This window comes from Osmia bicornis, chromosome 5 (genome assembly GCF_907164935.1).
Source record: "Osmia bicornis bicornis chromosome 5, iOsmBic2.1, whole genome shotgun sequence".
Classification (NCBI taxonomy): Eukaryota; Metazoa; Arthropoda; class Insecta; order Hymenoptera; family Megachilidae; genus Osmia; species Osmia bicornis.
The window spans coordinates 65246-92534 of record NC_060220.1 but is presented as its reverse complement, the minus strand read 5'-3'; the positions used below and the strand labels follow the sequence as shown (position 1 = coordinate 92534).

The following is a 27289-nucleotide window of genomic DNA, read 5'->3' as shown; positions in this document are numbered from 1 at the left end:
TGTATGTTCAGGCTGATCATGGGAAAATTTGATATCAAGTTAAAAATACACTTGATAGAATGAACATTGTACCGTTCCGTCTTCCAGTGACTACAACAGGTCTATACCACACTTAATTTGTCCATTTTACAAGTTTCATTCCCCTGGTGCTGCTGTACGACGAATTGTCAAGAAAGGCATCAAATATATTGGTTATTCGTGAACAACTGGTAACTACAATCATTTACCAACGACACGTAACGCGATCGTACACTTAATCTGATTATTACTATTTACAATTTTTATAGTTATGCTAGAAAATATTTTGTCGACAGGTTTTCTTGTTGCAGACTACTCCGGTTTTTGTACACGATGCGTACGTGCGCCACAGCTGGCTTAAATAATTCACTATTTTAACCATTTCTATATACATCGTAGTCATCGTCACCGTTACGATGTTGTAGAGGATGTAATCAGTTTTGTTAAAATTCTGTTAACGTTGCTCTCTTTTTCTTCGCGAATCGTCGAGCCTCCCTTCTCTTTCTTGTCGTTGTACCAACGTTTCTTATTTACAAGCATGAATATCATGAGCACAGGTAAATGGATCAGCGAGAAGTGAAAAAGTTTGCGTGAATTTGCACTATCGGAGCGTTTATGAAAGTTCCAAGCTGAAAAAGAAAATGTTCCTGGATCATTAATTTCATCTGATTAAACGGTATACATACATACATACATACATAATTGTATCAACATACCAAGATAAAGAAAATATGCGTTTAGCGGGGTCGATGCGATGGCAAACCACCAATTCGTCACATCCAAAACAGGTGCCAAGTAACAAAGACTCGTTAATAGAGCGGTGTAACGTAACGCTGTTGTTCGACAAAGTTTCGGATTCGTGACTGCCATCATTCTGTAACCAGCGCGGGAGTAGTCCGGTCTCAAATTCCACGAGAGAGCGTTGAAATGTGGGAACTGCCATGCATATAATAGTCCCGACATTATCCAAGCACCAGGAGATGTTATATCACCAACGCAAGCAGCCCAGCCCATTAACGGTGGTATAGCTCCAACTAAAGAATTTTGTGAAACTAGTCATTTTGAATAGCGTTATCAAGAGAGGTTCGTTGGTCCGCTTTCGACATACGTACCTATAGAGCCTACCCACGTATTTAAAATACTAATTCGTTTCATCGGAGTATATATAAGAGTGTAAAGAACTAAATTAGCAGCACCCAAAGCGGCTGTTAATCCGTTAACTTGACTATATAATAATACCAGTCCACTGACACCCGATACCGCAGCAAAAAATATTGCCTGGCCTGGGCTAGTGGAGAAATTTTATCGTAAATCAGACCAGTATAGTGGTGGAATTTTGTTAATATTAAAACCATACGATACGATACGATACGATACGATACGATACGATACGATACGTACGTTAAATGACCTCTGACTAATACTCTATTTTTCGTTCTTGACATCTGGGCGTCGAAAGGAACTTCAAAAAATTGATTAATAGCATTTGCTGTTGCCGAAACTAATCCAGTTCCAACAGAGCATACGACAAACGTAGAAACGTCAAAAGGTCCGGGAGCTAGCGCGTATCCGCTCATCGTTGTTATTACTACCAATGCTAAAAGTAATCTTTGTATGTTATATTTTATTTTGAAATTTTCATACTACCAATCGTGTTATAATTCAACTCACAAGTCAATCTAATCTTTGATAGCATAAAGCAATGCCTTTTAAGTTTGCTAGAATCCAATTCCATGTATTGCCATTCTCGTTCGTCGTTTGAAACCGGCCCTTTCTCAATTTCCTGCTCTCTAGAGGCCACAGATACAACGGACCTTCGATCATCCTCAGAATCGATTAAATCTGACGAAACTGTCCGATCCTGTAAACTTTTCGTGTTCGGTAAAGTTTTCCGATGCTTTTCAATCTTTGCGATCAATTTTTGTGCGGTTGACGTGGCCTCGCTGGAATACTACAATCAGTTATTACATACTAATTAATATTAGTACTGATTTCAAAGCTTCGAGTTACTTTCATAAATACAGTAATTATATTTATTATAAATGAAAGATACCTTGGTGACGGATAATTTCAATGACGACAAACAGACGCTTCGGGAAATTCTGCTCGAGCAAAGGACAAATACCATGATAAAAATATGTTGTTCAATAATTACCGATCCATTTTCTTGTTACTGAAAGTAACGTGGAAATACTTGCTATATATATATATATATAGATTCCAATACACTCTTTAACATAACCAACAACCTAATGTTGAACCGATATTTTATCGTTTCGTCGTTTCGTCGTTTCGTGGAAACGAAACCGAGTGCAATTTACATTGTGACAGTTTTGTCGTTTTTATAACTTTTATTTAACGTTACATAATAAAAGTTTAAAGAAACGCCCATTGCGCCGAAAATTGAAATAACCTCACTATATAGATGATCAGTGTCTCTGTTCCACAGTGATCCACCTCAGCTGATTCGAAATCCCCATTACGTGCCAATTCATAGAAATGACGAGCAGAGGATAGAAACGGTGCAATTGCAGGTGAACGCCGCTGTTTTACCGACACGAAATTCGGAGTTGAGCCTCGATGCTATCGTTGGTAAGCATGGTTCGATTTCATTCGATTACATATACATATAGACAATATCATATGTCTATGGTCGAGCACGGATAGTTGAATTTCTAAAGTGATAAAATTGAATGAAAAAAAAATTAGTAAGACGCTACATATGTATATATTTGTGAATTCGTACGTCGCGTCGGTAGAAGACACTGCCATTTTTATCATTCTTATTCTAATATAACAAAGAATAACTAATTTGATGTGAAAATGAAATGTAATTTCTTGGCACGCGTGCGTGTAAACGAATGCAAGAGCGCGGAAATAGGAGGTGATAGGAGGTAAAGGAATTGCGGAAAATATATATATAGGTACATACGTTAGTAAAGTTTGTTGCAGTTTGTTGAGGTTATCGGTAGAGAAAGTAGTAAGTAGTAGAAATAACCTTAACGAGTTTGATTGTCACGAAAGGTGATTAGATCAGTGGTGCAGTTGTTTACATATTGATATACGCATCGAAGATAGAGAAGAAAGACGGGACGTGGCGAGACGTGGCAAGGAGCCTGGAGGAAACGGAGAACAACGGAGACGGAGACGAAGACGAAGACGAAGACGAAGACGAAGAAAGGAAAGAAGAATGATAAGGTTATATCAGTGTATGTTCCATCATGGTTAATAGCTTTTCGTTTTAATCAGAGTATCGTTGATATTGCAGAGAAAAGATCGCAAAGAATTAAGTGTAAAGGAAGAATTAGATGGGATTATTAAATAACGGCAGACCAGATCGATCGGTATGTCGTTGAAAGATCAAAATGTGATGTTTGCACGAGTTGGTTCCGCCCTCTTTTATGGGTTATCATCGTTTATGATTACGGTCGTAAATAAGACGGTCTTGACATCGTTCGAATTCCCGTCGTTTCAAGTACTTGGTATAGGACAAATGTTGGCTACCATTGCGTTGCTGTTCGCTGCGAAAAAGTTACGCTACGTCGAATTTCCTAACCTAGAAGCGACAACGTTCGTCAAGATATGGCCATTACCGGTGATCTACATCGGTAACATGATCTTTGGATTAGGTGGCACCAAGCAGCTGAGCCTTCCAATGTTTACGGCGCTTAGACGATTCAGTATTTTGATGACGATGATCGCCGAATATTACGTTCTCGCAGCAAGGCCGCGCCTCTCCGTACAGCTGAGCGTCTACACGATGATCATCGGGGCAATAGTGGCAGCATTGAACGATCTCGCATTCAGTTTCAAAGGCTATGTCTTTATCCTGCTCAACGACTTTTTCACCGCGGTTAATGGTGTCTACATGAAGAAAAAATTGGACAACAAGGAACTAGGAAAATACGGACTCATGTACTATAATTCGTTGTTTATGATCGTTCCGGCGATCGTGTTAGCTTGCTCGATGGGAGACGCACGTTCCGTACTGGAATTTCCATATTGGTGCAACGTTTTCTTTCTCGTACAATTTGGACTTTCGTGCGTGATGGGGTTTGTGCTGTCCTACAGCATGATCCTTTGTACCCTTTACAACTCTGCGTTGACCACAACCATTATTGGATGTTTAAAAAACATATGCGTTACCTATCTCGGAATGGTTATCGGCGGCGATTATATATTTACGTGGCTAAATTTCTTAGGATTAAATTTGAGCGTTGTCGGTAGTTTGGTTTACACTTGGGTGACGTTCCGCAGAAGAGAGCCCGTAGAACCAAAGTATTCTCCGCTTGCCGAGGATCAAGCGTCAAAAGTTTTAGCTGTATGATCTGATATCCTAGTGCGTTCAAAACGCAATTCGCGATGCACCTTACCTCCTCTCTTTCAGTTCACTCGGCGACGAATGCGGTACTCGTTCTGTTCTGTTCTGTTCTTTTCTTTTATTTTCTTTTATTTTCTTTTCTCTCTTTGGGTCAGCTCGGAAAAAAGGGACGAGCAGCGTGTACGACAGCATCGACGCGAGTGGCATCGTACCAAAGCAAACGAATCTCTCTCTCGTTACCGAACAGATAAACGTGTATGTACACGGTTATTATAGTGCCATAACGTATTTGTTAAATGGACAACGTGTTCCTTTGTAAAATAAAACTTGTACATACATATATATATATGTAGACGAAGAGATTTTTAAAAGGTGTACATACATAAGGAGTGTTAGCGAAAGAAAGAAAGAAATAAAGAAATAAATCAATCTTATTTATAAAGAAAAGAAACGATCGATCGTTATTGTCCTCGGTTGGTTTCAGGCAGGCCGAGTCGAAGATTGTTCAGCGATGCGTCGTTCGCGAAGGATTTCGCCAAGGATTACGCGAAACATCGCGTTTCCTTGTCACCGATGCAGCGTGCGATCTTGACAGCCGGTGCAGCCGCTATATCTTTAGCTAATCCTTTCCGCGGTGATATGATCGCTTGTTTGGGAGAGACGACCGGCACCGATGCACTTTCCTATTGTCTTCGACAAATGCTTGCAACCGCCGAGGGACGTCGCATCCTAGACGAAAAGCCACGCATTTCCTCGTCGACGATCGATCTATCCGCGCTAAAGCGTTTACCACCGGGGACTGTTGGCAGGACTTATCGCGATTTTTTGGATGCTAACGTAAGCTTGTCCCTCTACGATTTTTCATTACCGACATTTCTCTACTTCTTATCCGAGCTCGTTGCCGTAAGCAGGATGGATTAGCGTTCATCCTTGTTGCAAACGGAGATTTTTCCCCTTTTCCAGAACGTCACCCCTGATTCTAGACCCTCGGTCAGATTCGTGGAGGATACAGAATTGGCGTACGTAATGCAACGATACAGAGAAATGCACGATATTTTTCACGCTGTACTCTTAATGCCAACCACGATGCTCGGGGAGGTGTCCGTCAAGTGGATAGAAGCGTTGCAATTGCGTTTACCGATGTGCTTGAGCGGAGCGATATTCGGAGCGTACCGATTACGTCCAAGGTAAATCCTTTTCGATTCGACGACTCGACGACTCGACGACTAGACGACTAGACGACTAGACGACTAGACGAATCGACGACTCGACCACGCATAACCGTTTGTTATCGTTCCGCGTTTCAGGCAAAGGAAATTATACCTCGAACATCATCTACCATGGGCCATTAAAACGGGTATTCGAGCAAAGTTCCTTCTGGGAATTTACTACGAAGAACGTTGGGAGCAAACCCTCGTTGACTTTCATCGAGAAACGAACATTATTCCCCTGGTTCCGATCGAGCCAACGAAGTAGACTCCGTTTCCGTATTCCCAAAGGATAATTACCTAGATAGTATATAACAATTTTTATTCACCGTAACGTTGGAAATATGAAGAATATAATTTTTACTGGGATATACGTATGATTTGTATTACAAATTTCGATGAACCGCAACCGCGGTTATCTAGAAAAATTGTTCGATAGAAAGGTACGCGCGATACCAACGGTGAATGCGATCGATTTGCATGCGAGCAGAAAAACGGTTCGTTTCGTGTTTCGCGTTAGGATATTATCACTGATTCGGCCGAGCGTTCGCGGCAAATCGATCGATAATTATCCGTTTAGACTTTGGATAATACGTACCACCGCATGCTCTGCGAAACAACGTTCGCGAAATTCTCTGATTGTCCCGTTTCGTTTCGTTTCTAGTAACGCGCGCAAACTTATTCGCTAACGCTTAATTACAAATACAGCGCACATTTCGATAAAAATGAATGCTTCTCTTATCGTTAGTCGAAACGTTAGATCAGAATGTATGTAGCATGAAATCTCTTTCGTTCGCTCGGAGACGCGTGATTGCTTCGTTGCACGCTAAATACTTGCAATAATACTGACAATCAGATAAATCTTACATAACAGATCGTATGTACTTACGTTAGATCGAGTTAAGAAAAAAAGTTTCAGCTACTGAACGATGATGAAAGCGTAGCCGTAGATAAACGATATTATCCTTCTCTAGAAAATTCTGATTGAATGACAAATCAGAAGACGAGAAGTCGAGCATACGAGAATACGATAATACGATAATACGATCATTTATATAAAAAAAAAAGGATCTGCTTTTCGCAATCACGATAAACCTACGTTTGAAGTAACACGTTACACGTACGTACTTGTGCGGTTTGTACGTAGCCGCGCAGTACATGTGCGCGTAGTACATGTACGCAAAGTACATGTAGGAATAGATCGCCAAATTTTAGAAACGTATTCTACTCATTGATTAAGGGCGAAAAGGATGTTGGAAAATCTTAAAAAATAAACTACAGTCTTGAAGATAAGAAAAATATTTTAAAAGATTGATTTCATCGAGCGTGCAATGAAATATTCCATCGTAAATAATTCATTTCCGCGAATCCATTTGTCTCTAACTAAAGCGAATAAAATACTTTTCTAAATTTTGGTTTTGCGCGCGTCTTTCCTCAAGTACATAGAATCTGGAGGGAGCCACGCGCAATTTTTATGTACTCTTATATGCATAAAAATTGATTCGAATATAAACCTAATTGAGCATTACGAGTTAATGGCCAGAGAGCATCCTGGAGTCGACTGCGACGACTATAACGACTACGACGATTGCGAAGCGAACGAGACGATTAAGAGGAAAACCAGACGTACGAGCGTAGAAAATTTGAAAAAATGAAAAATGAAACGAACAGGATGCTTCTTAGCTGATTGTAATAGATTTGGTCCGTGCTACTCGACCATGAGGATCTTCATCAAAGTTCAATCGAGGGCTAGTCTCTCGAGGTAGAGATAAATTTCCTCAAAGCTGGGTCTGTCCTCGGTCTGTTTCTTCCAACACTTGTTCATCATTAGATAGAGACTGTCCGAGCAATGGATGGGTCGCGAAAGGATTCGAGGCGAATTTTTCTCCTTCTTGATAGAACCATTCTCATCGTCGTCGTCGTCGTCGTCGTCGTCGTCGTCGTTTTCATACCAACGAGCGTAATTCTCCAAAACTTGCTCCGAGGTTAAATCAGCGTACGGCGTCTCCTTACAATCCATACAAATCTCCCAAACGGTCACGGCAAATGACCAAACGTCCGTTTCACAGCTACGCTTACCCTTGACAGAAAAATTGACAGAAAGATTTTAACGGTATAACGATATAAAAAATATCTATTGAATGCTCATTTACCAAGAGAACAGCTTCCCATGCCATCCAACGAAGAGGAATCTTTGCGTTGCATCCGTCGGTGTAGTAATGATGATCGTATTTGTTACAGAACATCGCGTGATCGGACACCTTTATCGTCAGATTTTGAGAAACGATGCAATTCCTAAAAATGTTCAGATTAAACGGATCAAATACTTTCATTTCTAATTCATTTTTTATACCTAGCTGCCAAATCACAATGCGGGATGTTCAGGGATTCCAAATATTTCATACCGGACGCGATTTGGCTAATGAAATTCAAGCGATCGCCGTAACTGTGAAGAAACAGAAAATTTTCAAGGATATACTTTTTTTTTCTCTGAAGAACATCGATATAGACAACGATAATTAAGGAAGTTTCTTTACCTGAAATCGTTTTCGTAAGACTGTAGAAAATGATAAAGATCGCCGAATTGGCCGTATTCAAATACAGCTCCAAATGGTTCCTCTTCCACCAACGCCACCATTTTGGCTACATTCAAATCGCGAAGCATCGCCAGAATTTGCATGTCTTTCGTGAAGTCTAGCCTGATCGAACAAGAGGAACGTTGAAGAAACGCACCCCTCAAAGAATAGAACAGACTTACCTCAAAGAGTCGACGACGCCTCGCCATAGCGACCTAACGATCACGGTTTGTCGATTTTCAAACGCGTTACCTCTCTCTACGCTCGCGATTCCTTTCGCTTCGCACAAATGCACCTGTTCGAGTTTCACCCAATTTTATCTAAATTAAATCGCTTATTGCCGATTTATCGTAAGTTATCCGTGAAAAAATAGTTGAAATTTCTAGCAAACTTCTTACCAAACCAAAGTTCCCTTCTCCGAGCTTATCCAACATTCTTAATCTGTGCCTAGAAACACGCTGAACGTCGCAGGGATCGACGAGGAGGGTACGCACGCTTTTCTCGCGAATAGAGAGTGGCGTAAAAGGACTCGGACTCAAACTCGACGACGGAAGCTCTCGTTTCTTTATCTAACGATTCGAAAGAAAAAACGAAATCAGTTCTTTCCCTCTATTTCTATTTCTATTTTACTTTTCAGATTTTACCGTTAAAATGTCGGTTGCCGCGTAATATCCTTCGTGCACTTTTTGATTCGTCTTTGCCGTCGTCGTCGTCGTCGTCGTCGTCGTCGTCGTCGTCGTCGTCGTCGTCGTCGTCGTCGTCGTCGTCGTTGATATCGTAAATTCTGGACCTTTGTTTTTCGTGAAACTGGACTTGCGCTCAAAGTCTACGAGCAGAATAATTCAGGTGATTAAATAAAAGAGATAAAGAGAGGAAGAGCGTCAGGATGTGGACTTACCGGAGAAGCAGGACTCGGTAGCAAGAGCAGAAGAGCTAGATTCCGGTAGAACGAGATTTTCCTCGGAGAATAGCTTGTAACAGCTTGTTTCGTAGACGATGGAACGAGGATGATGGTCGAGATTGGTGACCGCGCGAGTCGGATTCGTTTGACCATCCGATCGATCGCGCGAGTCGTTGGACGCGACGATGGTGATCGGTTTCCGAACCAGCGACAGCCCGTTCACGAGGGAATTTGAAAACTTAACGTCTTTAACGTTTGGAACGATCGCGATGCCGGGAGCGGACGAGTCGCAGAGAAGGGCCGTGTGTTTTTGTAAGAGCGCCACTTTGTTACGACCCCTCTGCTTGATCAGAAATGTGGTGCAAGTTAAGAAAAGGACGATAATCGTCAACGAGCCGCTGACCAGACCGATGTAAGTTTGCGAAGTGCCGACTGGAAAGGCGTCCGGCGTCGAGTCGTCTTGGTGAATTTCGTAGATTTCAGTTTCGTTCAAGCCCGATATCGTCTCGATGGATTTTGAACTGATCATCGACGTTGATCGTAATTCCGATTGATTTTCATTCGTCCGAAACGAGGACCGATCGATCGAAAAATAGGTATCGGTCGAACGATTCTTGCTACTGTCTCCTACTACATAGGTACATACATATACATGTATGGTAAGATGAAAGAAAATTCATTGAATACTCTGCCCTTTCTTCTTCGCTTACTTTTCCCTTACTCAACAACGATATATCTATCTTATATCGTGAACTTACCTGTGTGAAAATTGATTTCGCTAACGAGCAACCACTTTCTCTGGGTGAGACTAAATTCGATTTTCACCGATCGTCCGATCCTAGATTGTAAGGGGATCGAGGTTAAAATGGTACCACCGGTCGACGAATTGGAATTGTTCGAGCTCGCTTCCAACTTTTCTGGCTCCGATTGATAGTTTTCACCGTCGACGGAGAACCAAACTCGCAACGTTGAAAACATCTGTAAACGAAGAAAGCGTATCAAGAAAGCGAGAAAAATTCCTCGCGAATGATACCATTCGATCTACATACATACATATATACCTACCTGAACTTCTAGTTCCGGTAAATGAGCGACGTGAACGGAACAACTGTTAAATTCTCGCGGTTCCTGAAAATGAAATATCAGCTCGACGGTGTCGCGTTCGGACCAACCTATCCAATTTGTACCGGTCGTCGAGCAGCTGAAAATCTCTAGAATTTCTCCTAAAATCCCGTCCGTTAGTTGACCCAGCCCGTCGATCATCATAAGAGAATCGTCGTCGCCGCTTTCGATGCCGTCGTACGAGGAATCTTGAACGTTGCATCCCCCGGGGCCGAGGTTCGATCCCTTTGGTGCGTTGTATCTCATCACATATTCTAGAAGAAGAATAAAAGAGAATCCTCGAATGTCAGACACAACTATGTACATAATAAATACTTACGTTCCCACACGCATCCATATATCTCGACTCTCATGCAAACCGTCCGAGGGTGTTGACTGTAAGGTACGAATCGTACTCTGCTAGCGATAAACGGCAAATCCAACTTTTGCTTTTCCACCAAATAAGTGTTGCTGTTTCCCCGTAGCACCTGCAACGAACGATTCTCGATCAATTTCGCGACCTCCCGTGAAATCGTAATCGAAATCGAACGCGAACCCCACTAACAACGAACCCTGTCACCGTTCAAGTTCTTATACTGATGCCACTTCGAATCACGCCAATACTCAAGAAAAAAGGCTTCTGCGTATTCTTGACCTTGACCGTTGCCAAATCGTCCTTGAGTTTCGGTCCACGCGATCAAATGGTTTCGCGTCAAATCAATCTCCAAATATTCTCGTATCGCGCTGCTAATCTGAGCTTTTGGACACCAAGCGCCGCCGTTCTTTTCTTGTCGAATCCTGTCAATTGTCAATTGTCAATTGTCAATTGTCAATTCTCAATTGCAAATAACAGAATCGGATACCGCGCGGTTCGGTGAAGAAGAAACTTGATTATTTGAAAGTAAATTATTTTATTCAAGATACCTCGCATTTTGAGGGCCCACCGATTTCGTCTCGTAACTGGAAGAAGCGGTGATCGCGTCATCCGGAATCTTTCCCTCCTCCATGCCAAGCGGAAGAATACATTGCCCTGAAACATACGTTTAATTTTACTACCCTATCTACTCCCCTATTTACTCCCCTATTACTTTGTTTCTCTTATAATATATCTTTTATACGAACCGAAAATGTTTTTCTCCGTAGGTTGTTCCCCGGGCGAGGAAGCCGCGACTAGAATCATTCCAAAGGAGACGACCGATAGTGTGCGGCGCATCTTGATATCCGCTCCTCGTACTGCTTCCGAAACATTTACAGTTCATGATAGGTCCAGTCGTTTCTTATCATCTTTCGATCTCTGAAACTGTAAACACTGCTCGATCGATTAATGTTTCTATTCTGTATACATATGTAATAAAGAGCTATCAATTTAATCGAATGAGGTGAAAAAAGGGTGGTAAAAAACTCGCGATTTTTCGTGGTCAACCGCTACCATCGCTAGGCTAGCATCGTTAGCCACCTTTCGTAGATAATATAAAATAAATAGATGATAGATGGTAGTTGGCAGATGACAGGTCGCGCGTTAATTAGATTCACCGATGGAAAATGAAGAGAATGCGCATGGGGTTGAGGTCGGCTATTCGTGCAACAAGTAAGGCACGATCAATACTAGTAAACCGTAGGAAGGAAGAGGGCAGCAACCATGCTCGATCTGTGTCAGCCACCCTGGCTTCTGGCTTCTGGCTTTGTTTCTTTCTTTCTTTCTCTCTGTCCGTTTCGAATCTGTTCGTTTTTTATCTTTCTTTCGACTGTCCTTTCTACTCTTTTTTTTCAACTCGGCATCATTTTTGCAAAGATGAAATTATAATACAAGTTACTTGATGCTTTTCCTTGTTATTTTCTTGAATTCGTTTCACAAGTTTCGTCTAGAGTCTCGACTACTTTGTGTACTTCCTTTCAACCGAACGATTACTACGATTCAAGATTGAAAACGAAGCAATGTTCTAATAACTTTAGCGATGATTAACGAAAAGATTGATTCGTTTCTAGACGTCTAGAAAATGATATCCACACCCATGTGAACGTTCGATCGCATCGGCCGATCAACGCGAACGCGGAAGGAAGCATGTGCGCCCACTGTTCTTCTACATACGAGCTACGCTATTTCTTTTCTACTAGTCGTCATAGAGTTTCGAAACGAGACTAAAATACCCTTACCTTTTAAATTCGACAAGATTTTCCATTTTTTACGCATAACGTAAGCACGAAACGAATAATCTTGGTAAAAGACAAAATTTCACCATGTTTCACTATGAAAGTATGTATATTCAATTAAAGTGCACCGAGAAAGTGAAGAAAGTTTTATAACAACTTGAATCGTTTTATTTATCAGAGTGATCGTAAATAACGTAGAATTAATAACGAAAGAGGATTTGTTCGATTCGAAAAGGTAGTTTGTTAATCGCGTTCGTTGAGGCGTAGCGCGTAGCTCGATAGCAACTCCGGCGCGACCAGGCGCGACCAGGCGCGACCGTGGTGAGCGCCTGCTCAAAGATCAGACCACGGCAGACACTGATCTGGTGGGGGAACAGGAATACGGAAAGGGGAAGATTGCCATTCAGCTTTGCAACCGGCTTGATAATTCGATTTCGATAAGTACTTTTTTCTTAGTACGATTTCTTATAAAATCCCGTTGCAAAGACATAGAAAAAAATTGGTCAAATCAAATGAAATGTTTTAATGAAAACATGTATCCTTTTTCTCGAATCTCTCACCATTCCTTTCCACCTGAATAATTGTAGTTGCGCTTTGAAAAATTTAACTAAATCTTATATGTTTACATATACCTTGTTGCGGTGATGCGATCGTCTTTGAGAGAAAAAAGTACCTCTAACTTCCGCGAAACTGCGTTCTGACTTTGTTATTTTCGTTTCTAACACCGACAATTCGCCGAGGTGACGGTATCGCGAACAAGAGGTAATATTTGTTTCCGTGTAACGCGTAAATTTCCTTGCGCGTAAAGAAGTAAGCTGCCATTCCCATTGACCTGATTCGTTTCTTTGATCAACGTTAACTGGAGGGATGGTTGCGTGGACGACGTTAGAGCTTTTACTATCTAGTGGAAAAAAAATATATGTAGATAGTTGAAATGTATAGAGAAATGCAAGAAAAAAAATCTTGGTGTTTCTACTAACCTGATCTTTCAATGGATTAACGGCGAGGAACGAGAAAACGGCGATATCTCGGTGCAGTTGTCGCGATCGAATCTCCAATCCGATGAAAACGATCACTGTAGTGTTCCGTGATTCGGAAAAATTTTTAATCGCGTCAAAGACGTCTTGTAATTCGAGAAATTTCTAAAACGCAAATAAACAATTTTTTTTCAACCGATACTTGGAGGAGTATCTAATAAAAATCGCTTAAATTATAGTTTACCTCGACCAATATCGGTAATCCGACGATTGGCACTCCATTTGCGATTTTTAAATCTCTGATTAAGAAATCGTCGACAGTTAATTTACTAATATCGGATTTCGCTTCGACGATCTCGTCGAACGCTTTGCTTCTATCCAGATCCAATTGCCCGAGTGTCTCGAGAAGGTGTGCGACTTCCTTGTCGGCACTAGTCGCACGATCAGCCTCCTTCGAGAAATTACAGGTGTCGATCAGAATTGGACCTGTCCGAATCCATATTTGTATTCGTATTCTTGTATTAGTAGCGAGTAATGTTTATCTTTAAATATCGATTGAACGATAAAAGTTTTGCGCTTGCCTCGCAAAAGACTGAAAAGTTGCGTATCCATCGCTTCCGGATACCTGTCGAGTAAATTTCGCGCCACCAGAGTCGCGCAGCTGCCTACTCCCTCCAACTGTACCGTTCTACCTGGCCAAAGCCAGTTTGCGTCTTGCGGCCTGTGATCGATCACTTTCACCACGAAATCCGCTAAAAAAGCATCTTCCTCCGGAAGCTGATGATGATCGACCAGTACAATTTCCAGAGTGATTCCCTTCTTTTCCTTCAATCTTTTCAAATCAATTTGATCCCTAGAGAAAAAAATGAACGATTCGTTTAATCTCGTTAATCGATCCGACATCAATTTTCCATACTCACCGAAATGTTAATAACGCGAAAGGTATATCGTGACGTTTCAAGAAAAATACCACTTCCGTTTTCACGCGATATTCCCTTTCAGGTATGTTCATTACTGGAATTACCGCTAACTTGGTTCCATCGTTTTTCATTCCATCCAAATAGTCCAAGTATCCTTGAGCAAGGGCCGATACCGCAGAATCCAAGTCGCAACTTCCATTACCCAAAATGACGCGAATTTTTTCGTAGGCGGACAGGTTTGACTATAATAATGTTCGAAATTAGAATACCTGTCTTATCATACATACCTATTTTCTTGTCTACTTCAAATTCTATTTCCTTTCTTTCCTGCCATCCTGACAGATAGCAGCACTGCGATCAGCAATGCACCGACATCCATCAAATGTATATTACCTAATGTGGTTATACTTGGATACTGCGCTACCCACATACGTCAAGCGAGTACTTACACTTACATGTTGTACGTACTATAAGATCTCAACTGCTTTCATTTGCTACAGCAGTCTGTTAGTTAGAGTAAGTACGTATATATGTATAAAATTACCAAGGCTGTTTTCGATGTTAACAGAAACGGTTCCATAATTCTTTATCACAACACACACACAATTTACTCCAGTTCCAGAAATTTTAATTACAGTGGAAAGCGTAAAATCGCCTTTAGTGTCTAGTTTTGACGATCGATAAAAGAAAGGAATAAAAATACAGAAGAATAAATATCGGTATATGTTAGTGGTAGGAATAAATAATTAATTGATTACCGTTGAGTTTAATCGTTGAAGCGATGATAACGAAAAACGTGTAAATTTGATCCGTTTACTATTCTCAGAAATATTCGATGTTATTCGACGATGAACGATATATGTACTTATTTACATAAAGTGAGAGTAATTGAGTAATGTCCACGACTGTTTTGTTCGCCGGGTTACGTCGCTCCGTTGTGCGCCAGAAAAAATCAGAAAAAATCAGAAAAAATGGGTAGCTGTATCTACATACTGGTGGCGCTCTGTGCATACCGACCTGATGGGGTGTCAGGAACCCGGTAGCTAAAATCTGCGACCCATAGACTTTCTATAGAAAAATTGAAACCTCTGTAATCGTGGACGACCACGGACCACACCACGGACGCACAATCGCAACGTATAAAGTATAAAGCGTATCTCTAACCTTACTATTAGTAGTAGTTGTCAAGTTGAAATTGGTTGAAATGAGTTGAAAAGTGACACGGACGAACGTCTTTGGGATTTATATATTCATATAAAAGTCGCCATAGCGAAGTGGAACGCAGCAAGAACTGGCAAGAACGCGAAATGCGTTCGAGAGGATTCATCGTCGCGAGAAAAAGAAGTTGAAAGATATCTTCCGAAAAAACATTGGAGAATATTACATCCGCAAAGGTTTGTTGCCACACGATAGAATACATTACTTTGGTTTTCTATAAATTTTCATTATTTCAGTTATAAGAATTTCCTGTTTATTTCCTGTTACAAGTTACAAGTTACAAGTTACAAGTTAGAAGAGTGAAAATTGTAAATTGTTACGATATCTGTAAATACGAGTGAATGAAAATGTACAAGGAAGGAGTTTGCGCGCATGCAGTTGAGCGTTGGGGATGCGTGTGTGTAACGCAGGAGCACAATACGGAATGAGATTTAGATGGTGGGAGTGAAAAAGCTGGAAAAAGCGCAAGGCGATTAAGACGATTAAGACGAACAAGAGGAACAAGAGGAACAAGACGAACAAGAAGGAATAGAGGTTAAAGGTTTGATAGAGCGAACGTGACAGTCGCGTTCTATGAAATAATTTATTTATTAGACGTATTCGTCATTTTAGACCGATTTATCGTCTATTTTGTAATAATATAATATAATATACCATGTTCTAAAGAAATGTAACTTACGTGTCATCGCTAACCGTTTATACTTGTTGACAGATAAGAGAAAAGAAAAATACGTAATCAGGAAGAACGTGGGTGTAACCGACGATACTATTCCGAAATGCGATTCAACAAGCAAGAATTGTTGACTCTGGCTACGCAACCTTCGCAAAAATTTGAGAAAGAGGGTATATTGTACGTACGCGAGCGACAAGAAGGCTTCTTTCGCAGATCTGAGAGTGAGTGATTCAATTTTTGTCAAATAAAAATGATTAGTTTACGCGAGACTGATTGATTGCCTAGATATTTTTAACCGATTGATTGTACATGTATTTTACCGCTCTGACCGACGCATGTTTCTCCTTAATCTAAATTTGTAAATGTCTGATCGTTGGCAATAAACTCACGTGATACGCAAATTCTTCGTCTTTTCTTTAATCTAGAGCCCATCTGATTTGTGCTTCAAAACATGACACGACGAAAACGAAGACGAAGACGACATCAACTCGTTCTATCATAATCTGACGCTCTTCTGTGTTTATTGGGGTTTACCTGGCTAGAAATCGAACTAAACGTGTATGTAATCATTTTCGCGTCGAGTACGAAGAATTTGTCGTTAATCTTGTACGTATAGGGTGTCGAAACATCTACGAAACATCCCGAATCGAACGCATCGACTCGATAGTACTTAAGTCGGATCATTCGTGATTCGCATTCATAATTTTCACATCTTTTCAATTCGTTTCGTTTCTTTTCTTCTTCTCTACTTTACTATTATACCATTACTATCGCTGCTGCTGTCATTACAATCGCAATAACAATTCTTATTACGATTCTTTGTTAAACTAACCGTTATTAACAAGTTGAAACGATTTACGACCTAACACCGAATCGCCCAAATATGTACTTATGCTATGTAGTATGTTTGTCGTCTCTGTATACTCTGTATACTAATAATTCGCGTCTTCTATCGGATCGTGAATTCGGGATGTCGCATAGTTGCAAAAACACTCTGTATTTATTTATTTAATCAGCCCAGATTTTCATCGTAGCTTGTATGATATAATATTTTCGAGTATGCATCTTATCGTTAGAATCGTCAGATATTATTCTTTCTTTTTTTTTTTCTTCTTCGAAACATTAGAATGCATCTCGTAAACGTGAATCGAGCATGCCTTCCTAAATAATATATTGCGAATTACGAATTACGAATTACGAATTACGAATTACGACCGGTTGAAACTTTCTCACCCTATTTCCATTTGGTCCGATGCGTGCATGATTCCGATTTAATACGCAACCACTACACATACGTTGATACCATTTACGATTTTTACGATCGCATTACGAAAGTCGCGATACAAAGCGACGATCCAACGATTCGGAACGATACAAGGCGCAGACTTTTCGTTAAATATTATGTATTTGTACTTGTAATTGTAATTATGATTGGAGGCACAACAGATACGCATACATACGTGACGGACGAAAAGAAAGCACGCCCGATTGCGATGAAATATCGGAGCAAGCTAAAAGCCACCTGTAGCTACGTATCATTTCCAGGTACAGGTAAAAAATCAGACAACAAATGTCAAAAGGGAAAAACGCATAAGACACTGCGAGACCTCAGTTGCGTTACAGCCAGTACGAGTAAAGGTATATCCGAATTTTTTTCTTTTCATACCGACATTTTGTTCCTTCGCTGTCTTTTAACTCGGTCTGCCGCGATTAACACGCTTATTATCGTCAACTTGATCGAACCGCGATCGTTTACCTCCAAGACTGTTCCTTTAACGCGCACTAAACACGTTATATATACGTTACATTATATTACATACTGCATACTACATAATAATAGGTATAATAAAGAAACGCTTCTCGTTTATATTATATGTCATATGTCATATGTCATATGTCATATGTCATATGTAAATACAAGATACCATTTATTCCTTTATCCATTCGCTTACCTCGCTTCGGATTTTCTCAAATCTCAAACATTTTTCCTGTTCGTAACGCGTCGTATGTCACACTAATTTCGTTCGCATGCGACTTGTTTCCTTTTCGACTTCTTTCCCTCTCTACACTTCTGTATATTTCTGTACATTTCTGTACATTTCTGTACACTTCAAGTACATTGCTTGGCATTTTCCTATCGGCACCTATTCGGTATTGTATTTCTCTTCTTTCTGTGCCTGCTGACTTGACCTATTTCTTTTTGCTTCCGTTACGGATATACATATTATAAAAGAAGAAAATAGTTGTGCTCGATCTTGCTAGCTCGATGTCGTTGAAGAAATACAGTGCGCAAACCTTCTTTTTCTTTGTTGGACAGTAAGTTTGGAGAGATGGTGCAGATTACGAGGCAATCTCTTGTTTTATTTCAAATCGCGAGAACAGTGGTCGGAACCGTTGGGGGTAATAATACTGGAACAATGTTTCGTTCGAGTAGAAGAACCGAGCAATCAGATGCCATATGGATTCAGCATAGGTAAGTTTAAAAGTGTATATCGTAAGTTTAATATCGCATATGGGCTGTGTTTTATACGATGGGATTGTTTCAGTGTTCGACGGAGGTTTGTTTCAAGCGTTGGGCGCCAACTCGGCCGAAGAGAGAGACAGTTGGTTGCAGGCTCTTCAGTTGGCCAGCTACGAATGCATGAGAAGTCAATTGTTGGCGTTGCAGCAACGAATAGAAGCGTTTAGCGGTCACAAGCACGATACGGATATTCAAATGTTGCGACTACAACGCGGCATATCAACAGGTATTATTACCGCTTTCCGATCCAATTTCTCCTTTCTCCTTTCTCGCGTTATAACGGCTCGCCGCGATTCTTTCAGACCCCGCTGAAATACCAATGTGCGAGATATCATTGGCCTGCGACAATCTACTTTGCGATGGTCACGGTCGACCACCTAATCCGGTTCTCGAAATAGACGTTCAAGTTAAAGGTACAAAGACGTGGATCAAGTACGCGCGAACAGAAGTAGTCGAGGTAAGTTGCTTCGTATCTTTACCTTATATGTAGATATGTATACATAGATATAGGTACGTAAGCTTTACGTTTCCCCGTAGCGAAGCAGCAATCCCGGTTTCTTAACTACCGTCAGCTTCAGAGCTAACGACGGTTTAACCAGCGAAACGAAAGCAAGGATAACCGCGTTCGATGTCAGGGAACGAGTGAGTCAAACCGCAACACCGATAGGAAGCGCTATCGTCACTCTGAACGCGATCCAAGACACGCCCAGGTAATTCTAGCGACTCTCGTTTCCTTCTTGAAACCAGTTCCGCTTCCGTTTCGATCTTCTTTAGTTATCGCGTGTCTCTGACTAGCGATCGAACGCTTTTAGATTGAGGATACCCTTAAAATCTGCGAAAACCACCACCGTTGGTTTCTTAACGATCAACGTATGGAATTTAGAGGCGGAGGACAGAGGAAACAGTACGGAGAGTACACCGTCCAAGGAACCTGCGTCCGGAACGAATCAACAGGTACCACCTTCAACTTTCATTTTTACGCTTGGCTCGCTAGCCGCCCCTCACGGTAACGCCTTTTCCGTAGGTACTTTCTCACAGACGGTCCCAATCGTTGCCACCTAGGCTGGGAACAAAAATCAAGTTGCCCCATCAGGGCCAACTGAAACTTCTTTTTGCCAATCCATATATACAAACTTACAGGTACGCGAATCGATCTCGCTATCGATGGCTATCATCGGTCATTCCGATCTCTTCTTTTCTTCTTTCAGATTTCACTCCGGCTTAGGCGGCGATATTTGCGTTCACGAGATCATGGCCGAGAGTAAACTTTCTTTTCAATTCCCGCAACATTTACTGTAACTAATTACTACCGTTCGCGTATTTCACCTAACCTCAATCAAATCGATCTGAATATTACCTATCTCTCTTTAGGGCGATCTGGATCCAAGAAGAAAAAGAACTGCTACAAGAAGTGGCCGGTATGGGTGAACTACGAGAACCTTGGCACAGCAAACAAGTCGAGCTACTCGATCGTCATCTTCATCTTTTACATCTTTACTCACAGGCTAAGGAGAACTTGGCTGCCTTTAAAGGTATTTTACCTTTAATACTTAGTATCATCTCTCTTATCTTTCTTTCAACTTTCTTACGCCTTTTCTTCTCGCTTAGGGAGTTACTTTAAACGATCGTCGCGGAAAAACGACAGAACGCTCGAATTTGCACCTTTGAACTTACATCTGCAAAGAATTTGGGTCCACAACGACACCCTGAACAAGTGTGGATTTTATGACTTTATCACCGTAGGAGCGTTTACTGCACACTCGCATAAAAGTAAAAATGGAGGTCTCATAAGGTATTGGTAACTAACTAACTAACTAACTAACGAACGAACGAATTCGTTGACGAAAAAAATCCAAATGTTTCAGGCTGTTGCAGGCTCTGAAAGAATCGCCAACGCGCGGCAATCAGTTTTATCAAGGAACGTCGAAAATAACGATGGCTCACGATGCCATTCAAGCGATCAAACAACTTCGACGGGACGTGGTCGAAGCGATGCGCGCCCTGATGAAGCTTGCCAAGGCGAAACAAACTAGCGGAATGTTGCCGATTTGCGAAGACATGATCACCAAAACCAGAATCCTCCTTAGTCTTTGGGATCCGGGTTTGGTCGAAGAAGCGTTAACCTTTCTAGAAGAGTACAAGGTAGCCAAAGTTCACGACGACGATGGAAACGAGGATCCTCTGAATTTGGATTTCAAAACGAATCACTCTTTGTCTCCGTTCAAACGAATTACCCAGCAATTAAATTTCGATCTGAAAAGTCCGGATCTGGATGATTTTGTAACTCCCGATACTCCCGAATGCGTTCAAGATTTATGGGTAAAGAGAAGCGAAAATCGAAACGGTTACGCAACTTTGCCCTCGAAAAGCAGCGACGGCTTGAACGCGGATCGGCCAAATTCGAACAACCTCGACCACGTGGCTGAAGAAAAACTTGCTACTTTTCCAGAGGTCGTGGAAAAACATTCCAAGAATACGATACACGAGGAAACGAATCAAAGCGACGTCGATGATGCTCGTAGCCTTGGTCATCGTTCTATGAGCAAAGAAAATAATTACACCGAAAATGGGAACGAGGAAGAAGATAACGATGCTGCTGTCATTCGACATGACGACGACGACGACGACGACGACGACGACGACAACAACGATGACGACAACGACGACGACGTCAACGACGACAACAACGATGATATCAACGAGGATAAGAACGAAAACAACGGGGAAAGAGAAGGGACGAAAGGCGATATCGATCCGAGCAAACGATTCCTAGACACTCAAAAAATGTGCAATTCACCTTCCGCTAATTATTACAAGCCGACCGACGAACCAGAACCGTGGGACTTGACGCAATTAAACATCGAAGCGAGCGTAATGTGTTTAGTATCGAAGGTAAAGTTTCTTTGCGGAAGATGCAGTAGCCCCGCTGTGCGTTTAAGAAATAAAAACACCGTGGGAAGAGCGCAGAGTATGAAGAAATGTGTTGCAACTAATCGTAACAAAAGCGTCAAAGTGGTGACTATTCAACCAAAAAACGAGCCCAAGAACGACGAATCCAGCAAGCTTTTAGAAAACGTAGATAATCGTTCGAATTTACGACAATACCCAAGTCCAGTCTCTGATATGACTATGCCAGCTTTTTCTAAAGCCAAAGAAGGTAAGTCAGTTACGTGTTTTTTAAGAAAAATGATGAATTTAAGTAAATGATGAATTTGTACGTTGTTGTTCGGTGGCCAATGGAAAGTGTGCCAAGCGGTCGATTCGATGACCAGAGTGATCAAGAGCAACAGTACCGGACAAAGAAACAAATTCACCGAGGGTTTGGATTTTGCGTCCATCGTCGATTGGACGAGCGAACTTAGGCCGAGCATGAAAAAATTACGGCAAGCAATGGATGGTTTACTGAAAACCGCCAGATTGACGCATTCGGTGTTTCGAGTGCAGGAAGATTCGAAAATGGCTCAGCGAACGTGTAACGTTCGATACAGACGAGACGTTTGCTTCAGCCAAGCGGTACGTTTTCCTTCCTTTACTGTTCTTACTTTTCTTACTTTTCTTACTTTTCTTACTTTTCTTACTTGGTTCGTTGCGATGTTTGCAGTTAACCAGTTTGGTAACTGGAATAATGGCGAAACTTTGGTGTCAGAGGCCAGATCCTATGTTTCTGTTGATTTTAACCACTCTTGGTCCGTTGGTCTCGTTCGAGGGACTTCTTAGTTATTACGGAGACGAGATCGACATGTGGGGGGACATGACCGTTGCGATCGAAGACACGCATACGGTAACGTTTACGTTAATCAGGTGCGGTATCGAACAAAGGTACGTCTCTCCTCCGATCAACAGAAGAATGTACGATGTTGTACGATGTTGTACGGTGTTGTACGATGTTGTATGATGTAATGCATTTCAGGCTGGAAGGGAACTGCAGCGTTCCGTTTCAACAACCGATGCCGCGTGTAGTTGGTTCTCGCGTGGCCTTGACGGTGTTGCTTCCGGTACCGGACGCTATCTATTCCTTGCTACCGTTGGTTCCCTCTTCTAGACAAACGATCTCTTTTAACGTAACGCCAGTTTTCTTTAACGTCGGTATCAACGAAATGGCCTCTTTGGCAGAGAGTCTCGGCACGACAAAACCACAGGAAAAGAGTAACATGGATAACTTTGAAAGATTAAACGAATATTATTTGCGATTCAAGAAGCTCAATCTACCGACGGAAACGGCATCGACTCGTCGTAAGCTTGTCTCTATTTTTATCTCTTTCCTCGTTCATTCGCGTATCATCTCCCTATATGTATCTAACGATAAGTACCTTTGAATTGGTTTTTTCGATGGTGTTACAACAGTGGGTGCGAGGTCGCCGCTTGGTCAAACGTTACCAGAATTGTTGACCGATCTAAAGGGAAGCGTTCAAGCGAAAGTAAACAAAAACGTGAAAATTTTACAACTATCGTCGCAAATTTGCCGACGGATGCGCGGATTGAGGTTTACCAGCTGTAAAAGCGCAAAGGACCGTACCGCGATGTCGGTCACTCTGGAGCAAGTAAACATATTGAGCAGCGAGTACCATTTGGCTGAACACGAATACACCAGAGCGCTCGACTGTATGCGAAGGTTAATCGTTTACTCTTTACACCGTTTACGCCGACCCGAATTCGAATTATTCTTCTCGATACGATCTGCTTTTTTATTTATTCATTATTACAGCGAGGGTTGTCGACGAGAGAACACTTGGAAGAACATCGGAATACGAAAGTATGCATTCAACAGTTTGCAAATTCTTACGTTTCCAAAGTTGTATCGTCCGCCGACGGGAACCTATGGATCAGCGCAAACATAAATTGAAAAAGTTTAGTTGAAAAATTTCAACTAAATGTACCGGAATTCGGTAACCCTCTGGAGGGTTTCTTAATTTTAAAGGAAAAAATGAAACGTTTATAAGAACTTGTGTACTCTTTCTCTTTGTTTGCCATAGAATCGATCGATTCAACGCGAGAACGAATGAGAAAAAGGAGAATGCCATTTAATTTAAAGTTCAAGTTGCGATAGTACGAACGACAGTTATTATTATTATTATATTTAGATAACGATGTAGCAATCGTTCTGTAATTCGAAAGAATGCATTTTTATCTCGTTTCTGTACATAGGGTTTTGCTCGAACAAACAAGACTGTAGATCAGAAAGTAGATCTAAAAAGTCTAAAAACGAGAAAGGGATAAAGGTTTTCCTACGTTGAGTATAAGAAATACATTACGCATTAACGCTGCGCGTTTATAACGAAGAGGGATAAAAAAAAGTGGGTGATGATGTGATCACAACGATGAGAAATATCGATGCGTCTTCTACCAAGTGGAAACAGACCAAGATCTATTTCACTTTTCTCGACGCAAAACGAAAAGGATATGTATACGCGATAAAGGCGCAACGCGAATTTTGAATACGTAGGTTCGAACTGGATTCGACAGGCTTAGATACATACATACATACATACATACATACGTATAGGGGACAGATCGCGGCGGAAACTTTGTCAAGTTTGCTCGGAAATTTTCGTAAAGATTTGACTGGACGAAAAGGCGTGTCGCAATTAGAGAAAATTAGCGTGCGAGAACGTTGTAACGAAGGAAAATTGTCGCATGTGAGCACGCGTTCAATTCCAGTAGAAGCATAGAAAGTTAGGATCTTGTTTTCACAGGATACAAGTTGTTTCAAATAAATTATTGACCTCGCAGAATTTTCTTCGTCATTTTTCCACACCTATTTCAACTAATTTCGAGCGAAATGGGAGAAGAATGGTGGTGCGGTGTGGCATCGAGGGCGCAGCTTGCAGGCACGAGACAATGCACACGAGCCTGGAGTTGACCGACTGTTGCCGAACACCTGCTCTTTGGGCCGTTTACCCCCAACCTTTTATGGAAAGGACGATATAAAACTGGTAGGACAGCTGTCGGTTGGGCCAGTTAGTTTTCAATGTTGGTACTGACGCGTCGCGTACACGTTATACCGATCTTCGAATTTCGAATTTCGAATTTCGAAATTTTCACCGAGAAGGTATCGAGAAGGTGAGTCGAGTTCGATCGTGACCGATCCGTGTAAATTGGCTAGCTGTTGGTGTTGATCTCAAGATGAAGTTGGAAACGTGCTCATTGTGGATTACATTGATCGTAATTGGTGCGATAGAAAAAGAAATTGGCGCTGACGAAAATGCGTTTGACGCGATACGATCGTTACGAGAACAAGTGAACGCTCTCCTAGATCACCGTCAACAGGATTACAACGCCTTGGAGGGTAGTTTGAAGCGCGCGATCGAAAAAAACACAGAATTGTTCGTCTTGAAGGACGAGGTAAAACAACTGAGGTAATTTTACGTTTACGTTTACGTTTACGTTTACGGTCACGGTCATGTTCATGATCGATTTATTATAATTTAACGTCTGTTGTCGGTCAGAAAGGAAGTAATCGCTCTTCGAGGGGGCGGTAACGGAAACGAGGCGAAGAACGAAAAGTTGCGAGTGAGATGGCTAGGAAATGCGGTTACCGAGCTTCGAGGCGAAGTAGCGGAGGTTCTTCGTACGAGAAACGCAAGCGAAGAGTTTGCGGAGAGATCGAGGATGAGAGGAGAGCTTGCTCTTGTGAAAGGGGACGTTGGCGCGGTCGGCAGAGGAATCCGAAATCTTGGTGGTAGAATCGCCAAGATCGAAGCCGTGCTTGGAACGATTCGTATCGATATCGCGGCGGTGAAGGAACGCTTTAGTCTGCTTTCTCGCAGCTGTGCCGATATCGCCAGTCAGGTAACGTCTTCCTCGATTACTCGTTTCTCCTTTTCATCCCCACCTTATTCTCTTCACCTGCCGGTGCGATCGATCCCGCATCTGCCTCGATTCTCTCTCCCCTTTTCTACTGTCCTTATACTTATAGTTATACAAATACGTACATAAGTAACTCCGCTCTGCAGCTGTCCAACAACCCTTTTGCGTTTCGCTCGGTTTCCATTATTCTTTTTCAAGAAAATTTATATTCTCCTTTTAAAATGGTAAATTTCACAGTTGAGCACAGTTCAAATGGAAGTGAAATCTTTGGCCAATGGCAATACGGTCAACTCGGTGACGACGATCGAACGGGATGAAAAATTGGAGAAAGACGTAAGAAGGGGAAGGAATCGGATAGAGCAGGAGCTCGCTCGGCGTAGGTTGGCGAAAAGGCAGCGAACGCGAGTCGTCGACCGGTTAAACAGTTTGGAACGTAAGATCTCTTCGACGACGGAGAGACGAGCGACGTTGGAAAAACGCGTCGCGTACGAAAATCAACGATGGTCAAAGCTGGAGGAACGCGTGGAAAAGTTGGAGAAAGTTCAAGGCGAGTTGTCTCGGCAACTTTCGAACGCGAGCGAGAACGCGATATCGAGGAAGAGTATCGGCGAATCCCTCGGTACGCGGCTGATCGAGTGGCTACGAGCCCTCGAGGAAGCCGTCGAGACGAACAATTCGTCGACCAAGCAGGAACTAGTACGACTCGGCGTGAACGCCGCTCGAAAGGCTGCTGAACTATCCTTGACTAGGGAGGAGTTGAACAATTTGCGTCGAACCGTTCAAGCGTTGAGCGTTAGCGCGTCCAGGCTTCAAGAGAGAAGCGATCGGCAACAGGAGATGATCGATCGTTTGAACGACGACGACGACGACGACGACGACGACGACGCCGCGACGAGCGTCGCTTTCGAGCAACAACAACTGGACGAGGAGGATCATCGATATCGTTTGATCGGGCAGGATTTACCGGAAAACTGCGTGGAAAACGAGCTCGAGGACGACGGACCGAGACTATTGTTGCGTGGAGGACGAACGAGCAGACCGATGTTGGTGTTTTGCCGCAAAGGCTGGTTAGTGATCAGCCGTCGAATCGATGGCAGCCTGGACTTTGATCGTACCTGGAACGAGTATTCCCTTGGTTTCGGTTCTCCCGTTACCGAATACTGGATCGGCAACGAGATCCTTCATCGACTGACTCGCGATAATTGCAGCAGCTTGCGTATCGACCTGTTGGATATGAACGGGCAACGTTGGCGCGCCGATTACGAACGGTTCGCGGTCGAATCGAAAGAAAACGGGTACAAGTTGCGCGTTTACGGTTATCGCGGGAACGCAACCGACGCTCTCTCCTATCAGAACGGAATGCCCTTCAGCGCGAAAGACGTCGACATGGACGCGAGTACGACCCACTGCGCGAAAAACTACCACGGTGGATGGTGGTTTAGTCGTTGTCAACACGCTAATCTGAACGGTAAATACTCGTTGGGTTTGACGTGGTTCCGATCCGACAGCAATCGTTGGATGTCGATCGCCTCCGCGGAGATGTCGATTCGTCAAAGTCTCTCGTGCCGATCGCGGTAGTCCCCCTTCGATCTCCCCCTTCGATACCAAAGACTTATTATTCTACATCGGTGCCGTCCAATCAATTCTTCGACCTTCTATAATACCTCCTAATACACTATAATTTACTTACTTATTCGTGCTATTTACTTGTACAGTAAAAAATAGGTATTTAAAGATAATCGCGTTAGAAAATAAAGAGACGACTTTGCATTATTATTCCATCTCCCTATTGGGATCGTCGTCATCGTTTTCGTCCTTGTTCGTTCTCATTCATTCTCCTTCCTCACTGTACGTTAGTCGGCCACGCTACTACTCGACGCTAAATGAACGCGCTTTG

At 42.2% G+C, this 27289-nt stretch overlaps 7 protein-coding genes across 29 annotated transcripts; 4 read left to right on the top strand and 3 right to left on the bottom strand.

Annotated features, from left to right (window-relative positions):
• Positions 1-164: 164 nt before the first annotated feature.
• Positions 165-2461, bottom strand: LOC114882685 (protoheme IX farnesyltransferase, mitochondrial). The gene is made up of 6 exons (XM_029199609.2): positions 2072-2461; positions 1690-1969; positions 1420-1615; positions 1131-1306; positions 735-1052; positions 165-647 (listed from the first exon to the last, which is right to left on the bottom strand). The coding sequence occupies exons 1-6, from the start codon at positions 2144-2146 to the stop codon at positions 430-432; spliced, it is 1263 nt and encodes a 420-aa protein (XP_029055442.2). The 5' UTR covers positions 2147-2461; the 3' UTR covers positions 165-429.
• Positions 920-5920, top strand: LOC114882687 (ubiquinone biosynthesis protein COQ4 homolog, mitochondrial). The gene is made up of 6 exons (XM_029199616.2): positions 920-1040; positions 2452-2610; positions 3093-3227; positions 4824-5176; positions 5303-5526; positions 5647-5920. The coding sequence occupies exons 3-6, from the start codon at positions 3209-3211 to the stop codon at positions 5813-5815; spliced, it is 765 nt and encodes a 254-aa protein (XP_029055449.1). The 5' UTR covers positions 920-1040; positions 2452-2610; positions 3093-3208; the 3' UTR covers positions 5816-5920.
• On the top strand, positions 953-4765 carry LOC114882686 (UDP-sugar transporter UST74c). Of its 9 annotated transcripts, none has more exons than XM_046285758.1 (3): positions 953-1040; positions 2468-2610; positions 3043-4765. In XM_046285758.1, the coding sequence occupies exon 3, from the start codon at positions 3365-3367 to the stop codon at positions 4343-4345; it is 981 nt and encodes a 326-aa protein (XP_046141714.1). In that variant the 5' UTR covers positions 953-1040; positions 2468-2610; positions 3043-3364; the 3' UTR covers positions 4346-4765. The 9 variants fall into 9 exon arrangements, with proteins under 9 accessions (XP_046141714.1, XP_046141716.1, XP_046141715.1 ...); XM_046285760.1 differs by having other exon boundaries at positions 1028-1101; XM_046285759.1 differs by lacking the exons at positions 953-1040; positions 2468-2610 and adding an exon at positions 2734-2912.
• LOC114882689 (discoidin domain-containing receptor 2-like) lies at positions 5853-12996 on the bottom strand. Of its 4 annotated transcripts, none has more exons than XM_046285746.1 (15): positions 12909-12996; positions 11248-11434; positions 11050-11155; positions 10698-10923; positions 10466-10613; positions 10090-10400; positions 9783-10002; positions 9022-9654; positions 8768-8949; positions 8522-8692; positions 8306-8418; positions 8085-8246; positions 7901-7993; positions 7701-7842; positions 5853-7627 (listed from the first exon to the last, which is right to left on the bottom strand). In XM_046285746.1, exons 2-15 carry the CDS (start codon positions 11336-11338, stop codon positions 7286-7288), a joined length of 2940 nt encoding a protein of 979 aa, XP_046141702.1. In that variant the 5' UTR covers positions 11339-11434; positions 12909-12996; the 3' UTR covers positions 5853-7285. The 4 variants fall into 4 exon arrangements, with proteins under 4 accessions (XP_046141702.1, XP_046141703.1, XP_046141700.1 ...); XM_046285747.1 differs by having other exon boundaries at positions 11248-11425; positions 12909-12984; XM_046285744.1 differs by lacking the exon at positions 12909-12996 and adding an exon at positions 12280-12365.
• Positions 12780-18365, bottom strand: LOC123987788 (exopolyphosphatase PRUNE1). 5 transcript variants are annotated; one of them, XM_046285753.1, is made up of 7 exons: positions 18017-18365; positions 17731-17846; positions 14174-14415; positions 13835-14106; positions 13498-13739; positions 13257-13418; positions 12780-13177 (listed from the first exon to the last, which is right to left on the bottom strand). In XM_046285753.1, exons 2-7 carry the CDS (start codon positions 17734-17736, stop codon positions 12995-12997), a joined length of 1107 nt encoding a protein of 368 aa, XP_046141709.1. In that variant the 5' UTR covers positions 17737-17846; positions 18017-18365; the 3' UTR covers positions 12780-12994. The 5 variants fall into 5 exon arrangements, with proteins under 5 accessions (XP_046141709.1, XP_046141708.1, XP_046141710.1 ...); XM_046285752.1 differs by lacking the exons at positions 17731-17846; positions 18017-18365 and adding an exon at positions 14718-14810; XM_046285754.1 differs by lacking the exons at positions 17731-17846; positions 18017-18365 and adding an exon at positions 14623-14714.
• Positions 15475-24317, top strand: LOC114882680 (inositol polyphosphate-4-phosphatase type I A). 8 transcript variants are annotated; one of them, XM_029199583.2, is made up of 19 exons: positions 15475-15567; positions 15628-15925; positions 16104-16285; positions 17610-17702; positions 18382-18537; positions 18611-18811; positions 18888-19042; positions 19123-19295; positions 19398-19539; positions 19610-19725; positions 19794-19880; positions 19957-20117; positions 20194-20377; positions 20451-21742; positions 21830-22098; positions 22187-22404; positions 22496-22818; positions 22930-23197; positions 23291-24317. In XM_029199583.2, exons 3-19 carry the CDS (start codon positions 16168-16170, stop codon positions 23421-23423), a joined length of 4089 nt encoding a protein of 1362 aa, XP_029055416.2. In that variant the 5' UTR covers positions 15475-15567; positions 15628-15925; positions 16104-16167; the 3' UTR covers positions 23424-24317. The 8 variants fall into 8 exon arrangements, with proteins under 8 accessions (XP_029055416.2, XP_029055419.2, XP_029055414.2 ...); XM_029199586.2 differs by having other exon boundaries at positions 15628-15932; positions 22187-22386; XM_029199581.2 differs by having other exon boundaries at positions 15628-15932.
• A 74-nt stretch (positions 24318-24391) lies between these two features.
• On the top strand, positions 24392-27168 carry LOC114882682 (protein scabrous). The gene is made up of 3 exons (XM_029199605.2): positions 24392-24941; positions 25032-25374; positions 25630-27168. The coding sequence occupies exons 1-3, from the start codon at positions 24709-24711 to the stop codon at positions 26968-26970; spliced, it is 1917 nt and encodes a 638-aa protein (XP_029055438.2). The 5' UTR covers positions 24392-24708; the 3' UTR covers positions 26971-27168.
• The last annotated feature ends 121 nt before the right edge of the window (positions 27169-27289 follow it).

Coding starts and splice junctions, on each gene's coding strand:
- LOC114882686 (XM_046285758.1), top strand. CDS start 3,365: ATGTCGTTGAAAGATCAAAATGTGATGTTTGCACGAGTTGGTTCCGCC.
- LOC114882687 (XM_029199616.2), top strand. Junction 5,177..5,302: donor GCGATTTTTTGGATGCTAAC/GTAAGCTTGTCC, acceptor CCCCTTTTCCAG/AACGTCACCCCTGATTCTAG. Junction 5,527..5,646: donor GCGTACCGATTACGTCCAAG/GTAAATCCTTTT, acceptor TCCGCGTTTCAG/GCAAAGGAAATTATACCTCG.
- LOC123987788 (XM_046285752.1), bottom strand. CDS start 14,753: ATGGAACCGTTTCTGTTAACATCGAAAACAGCCTTG. Junction 14,416..14,717: donor TAACATCGAAAACAGCCTTG/GTAATTTTATAC, acceptor ACATTATTATAG/TCAAACCTGTCCGCCTACGA. Junction 13,419..13,497: donor GATTACCGATATTGGTCGAG/GTAAACTATAAT, acceptor TTTGCGTTTTAG/AAATTTCTCGAATTACAAGA.
- LOC114882682 (XM_029199605.2), top strand. CDS start 24,709: ATGAAGTTGGAAACGTGCTCATTGTGGATTACATTGATCGTAATTGGT. Junction 24,942..25,031: donor GACGAGGTAAAACAACTGAG/GTAATTTTACGT, acceptor GTTGTCGGTCAG/AAAGGAAGTAATCGCTCTTC. Junction 25,375..25,629: donor GTGCCGATATCGCCAGTCAG/GTAACGTCTTCC, acceptor TAAATTTCACAG/TTGAGCACAGTTCAAATGGA.
- LOC114882680 (XM_029199583.2), top strand. CDS start 16,168: ATGCGATTCAACAAGCAAGAATTGTTGACTCTGGCTACGCAACCTTCG. Junction 19,540..19,609: donor CGTCCGGAACGAATCAACAG/GTACCACCTTCA, acceptor CCTTTTCCGTAG/GTACTTTCTCACAGACGGTC. Junction 21,743..21,829: donor TTTTTCTAAAGCCAAAGAAG/GTAAGTCAGTTA, acceptor GCCAATGGAAAG/TGTGCCAAGCGGTCGATTCG.
- LOC114882685 (XM_029199609.2), bottom strand. CDS start 2,146: ATGGTATTTGTCCTTTGCTCGAGCAGAATTTCCCGAAGCGTCTGTTTG. Junction 1,616..1,689: donor ATCAAAGATTAGATTGACTT/GTGAGTTGAATT, acceptor GATTACTTTTAG/CATTGGTAGTAATAACAACG. Junction 648..734: donor CGCATATTTTCTTTATCTTG/GTATGTTGATAC, acceptor TTTCTTTTTCAG/CTTGGAACTTTCATAAACGC.
- LOC114882689 (XM_046285746.1), bottom strand. CDS start 11,338: ATGCGCCGCACACTATCGGTCGTCTCCTTTGGAATGATTCTAGTCGCG. Junction 10,924..11,049: donor GTGGGCCCTCAAAATGCGAG/GTATCTTGAATA, acceptor GACAATTGACAG/GATTCGACAAGAAAAGAACG. Junction 8,950..9,021: donor TACCGAGTCCTGCTTCTCCG/GTAAGTCCACAT, acceptor TTCTGCTCGTAG/ACTTTGAGCGCAAGTCCAGT.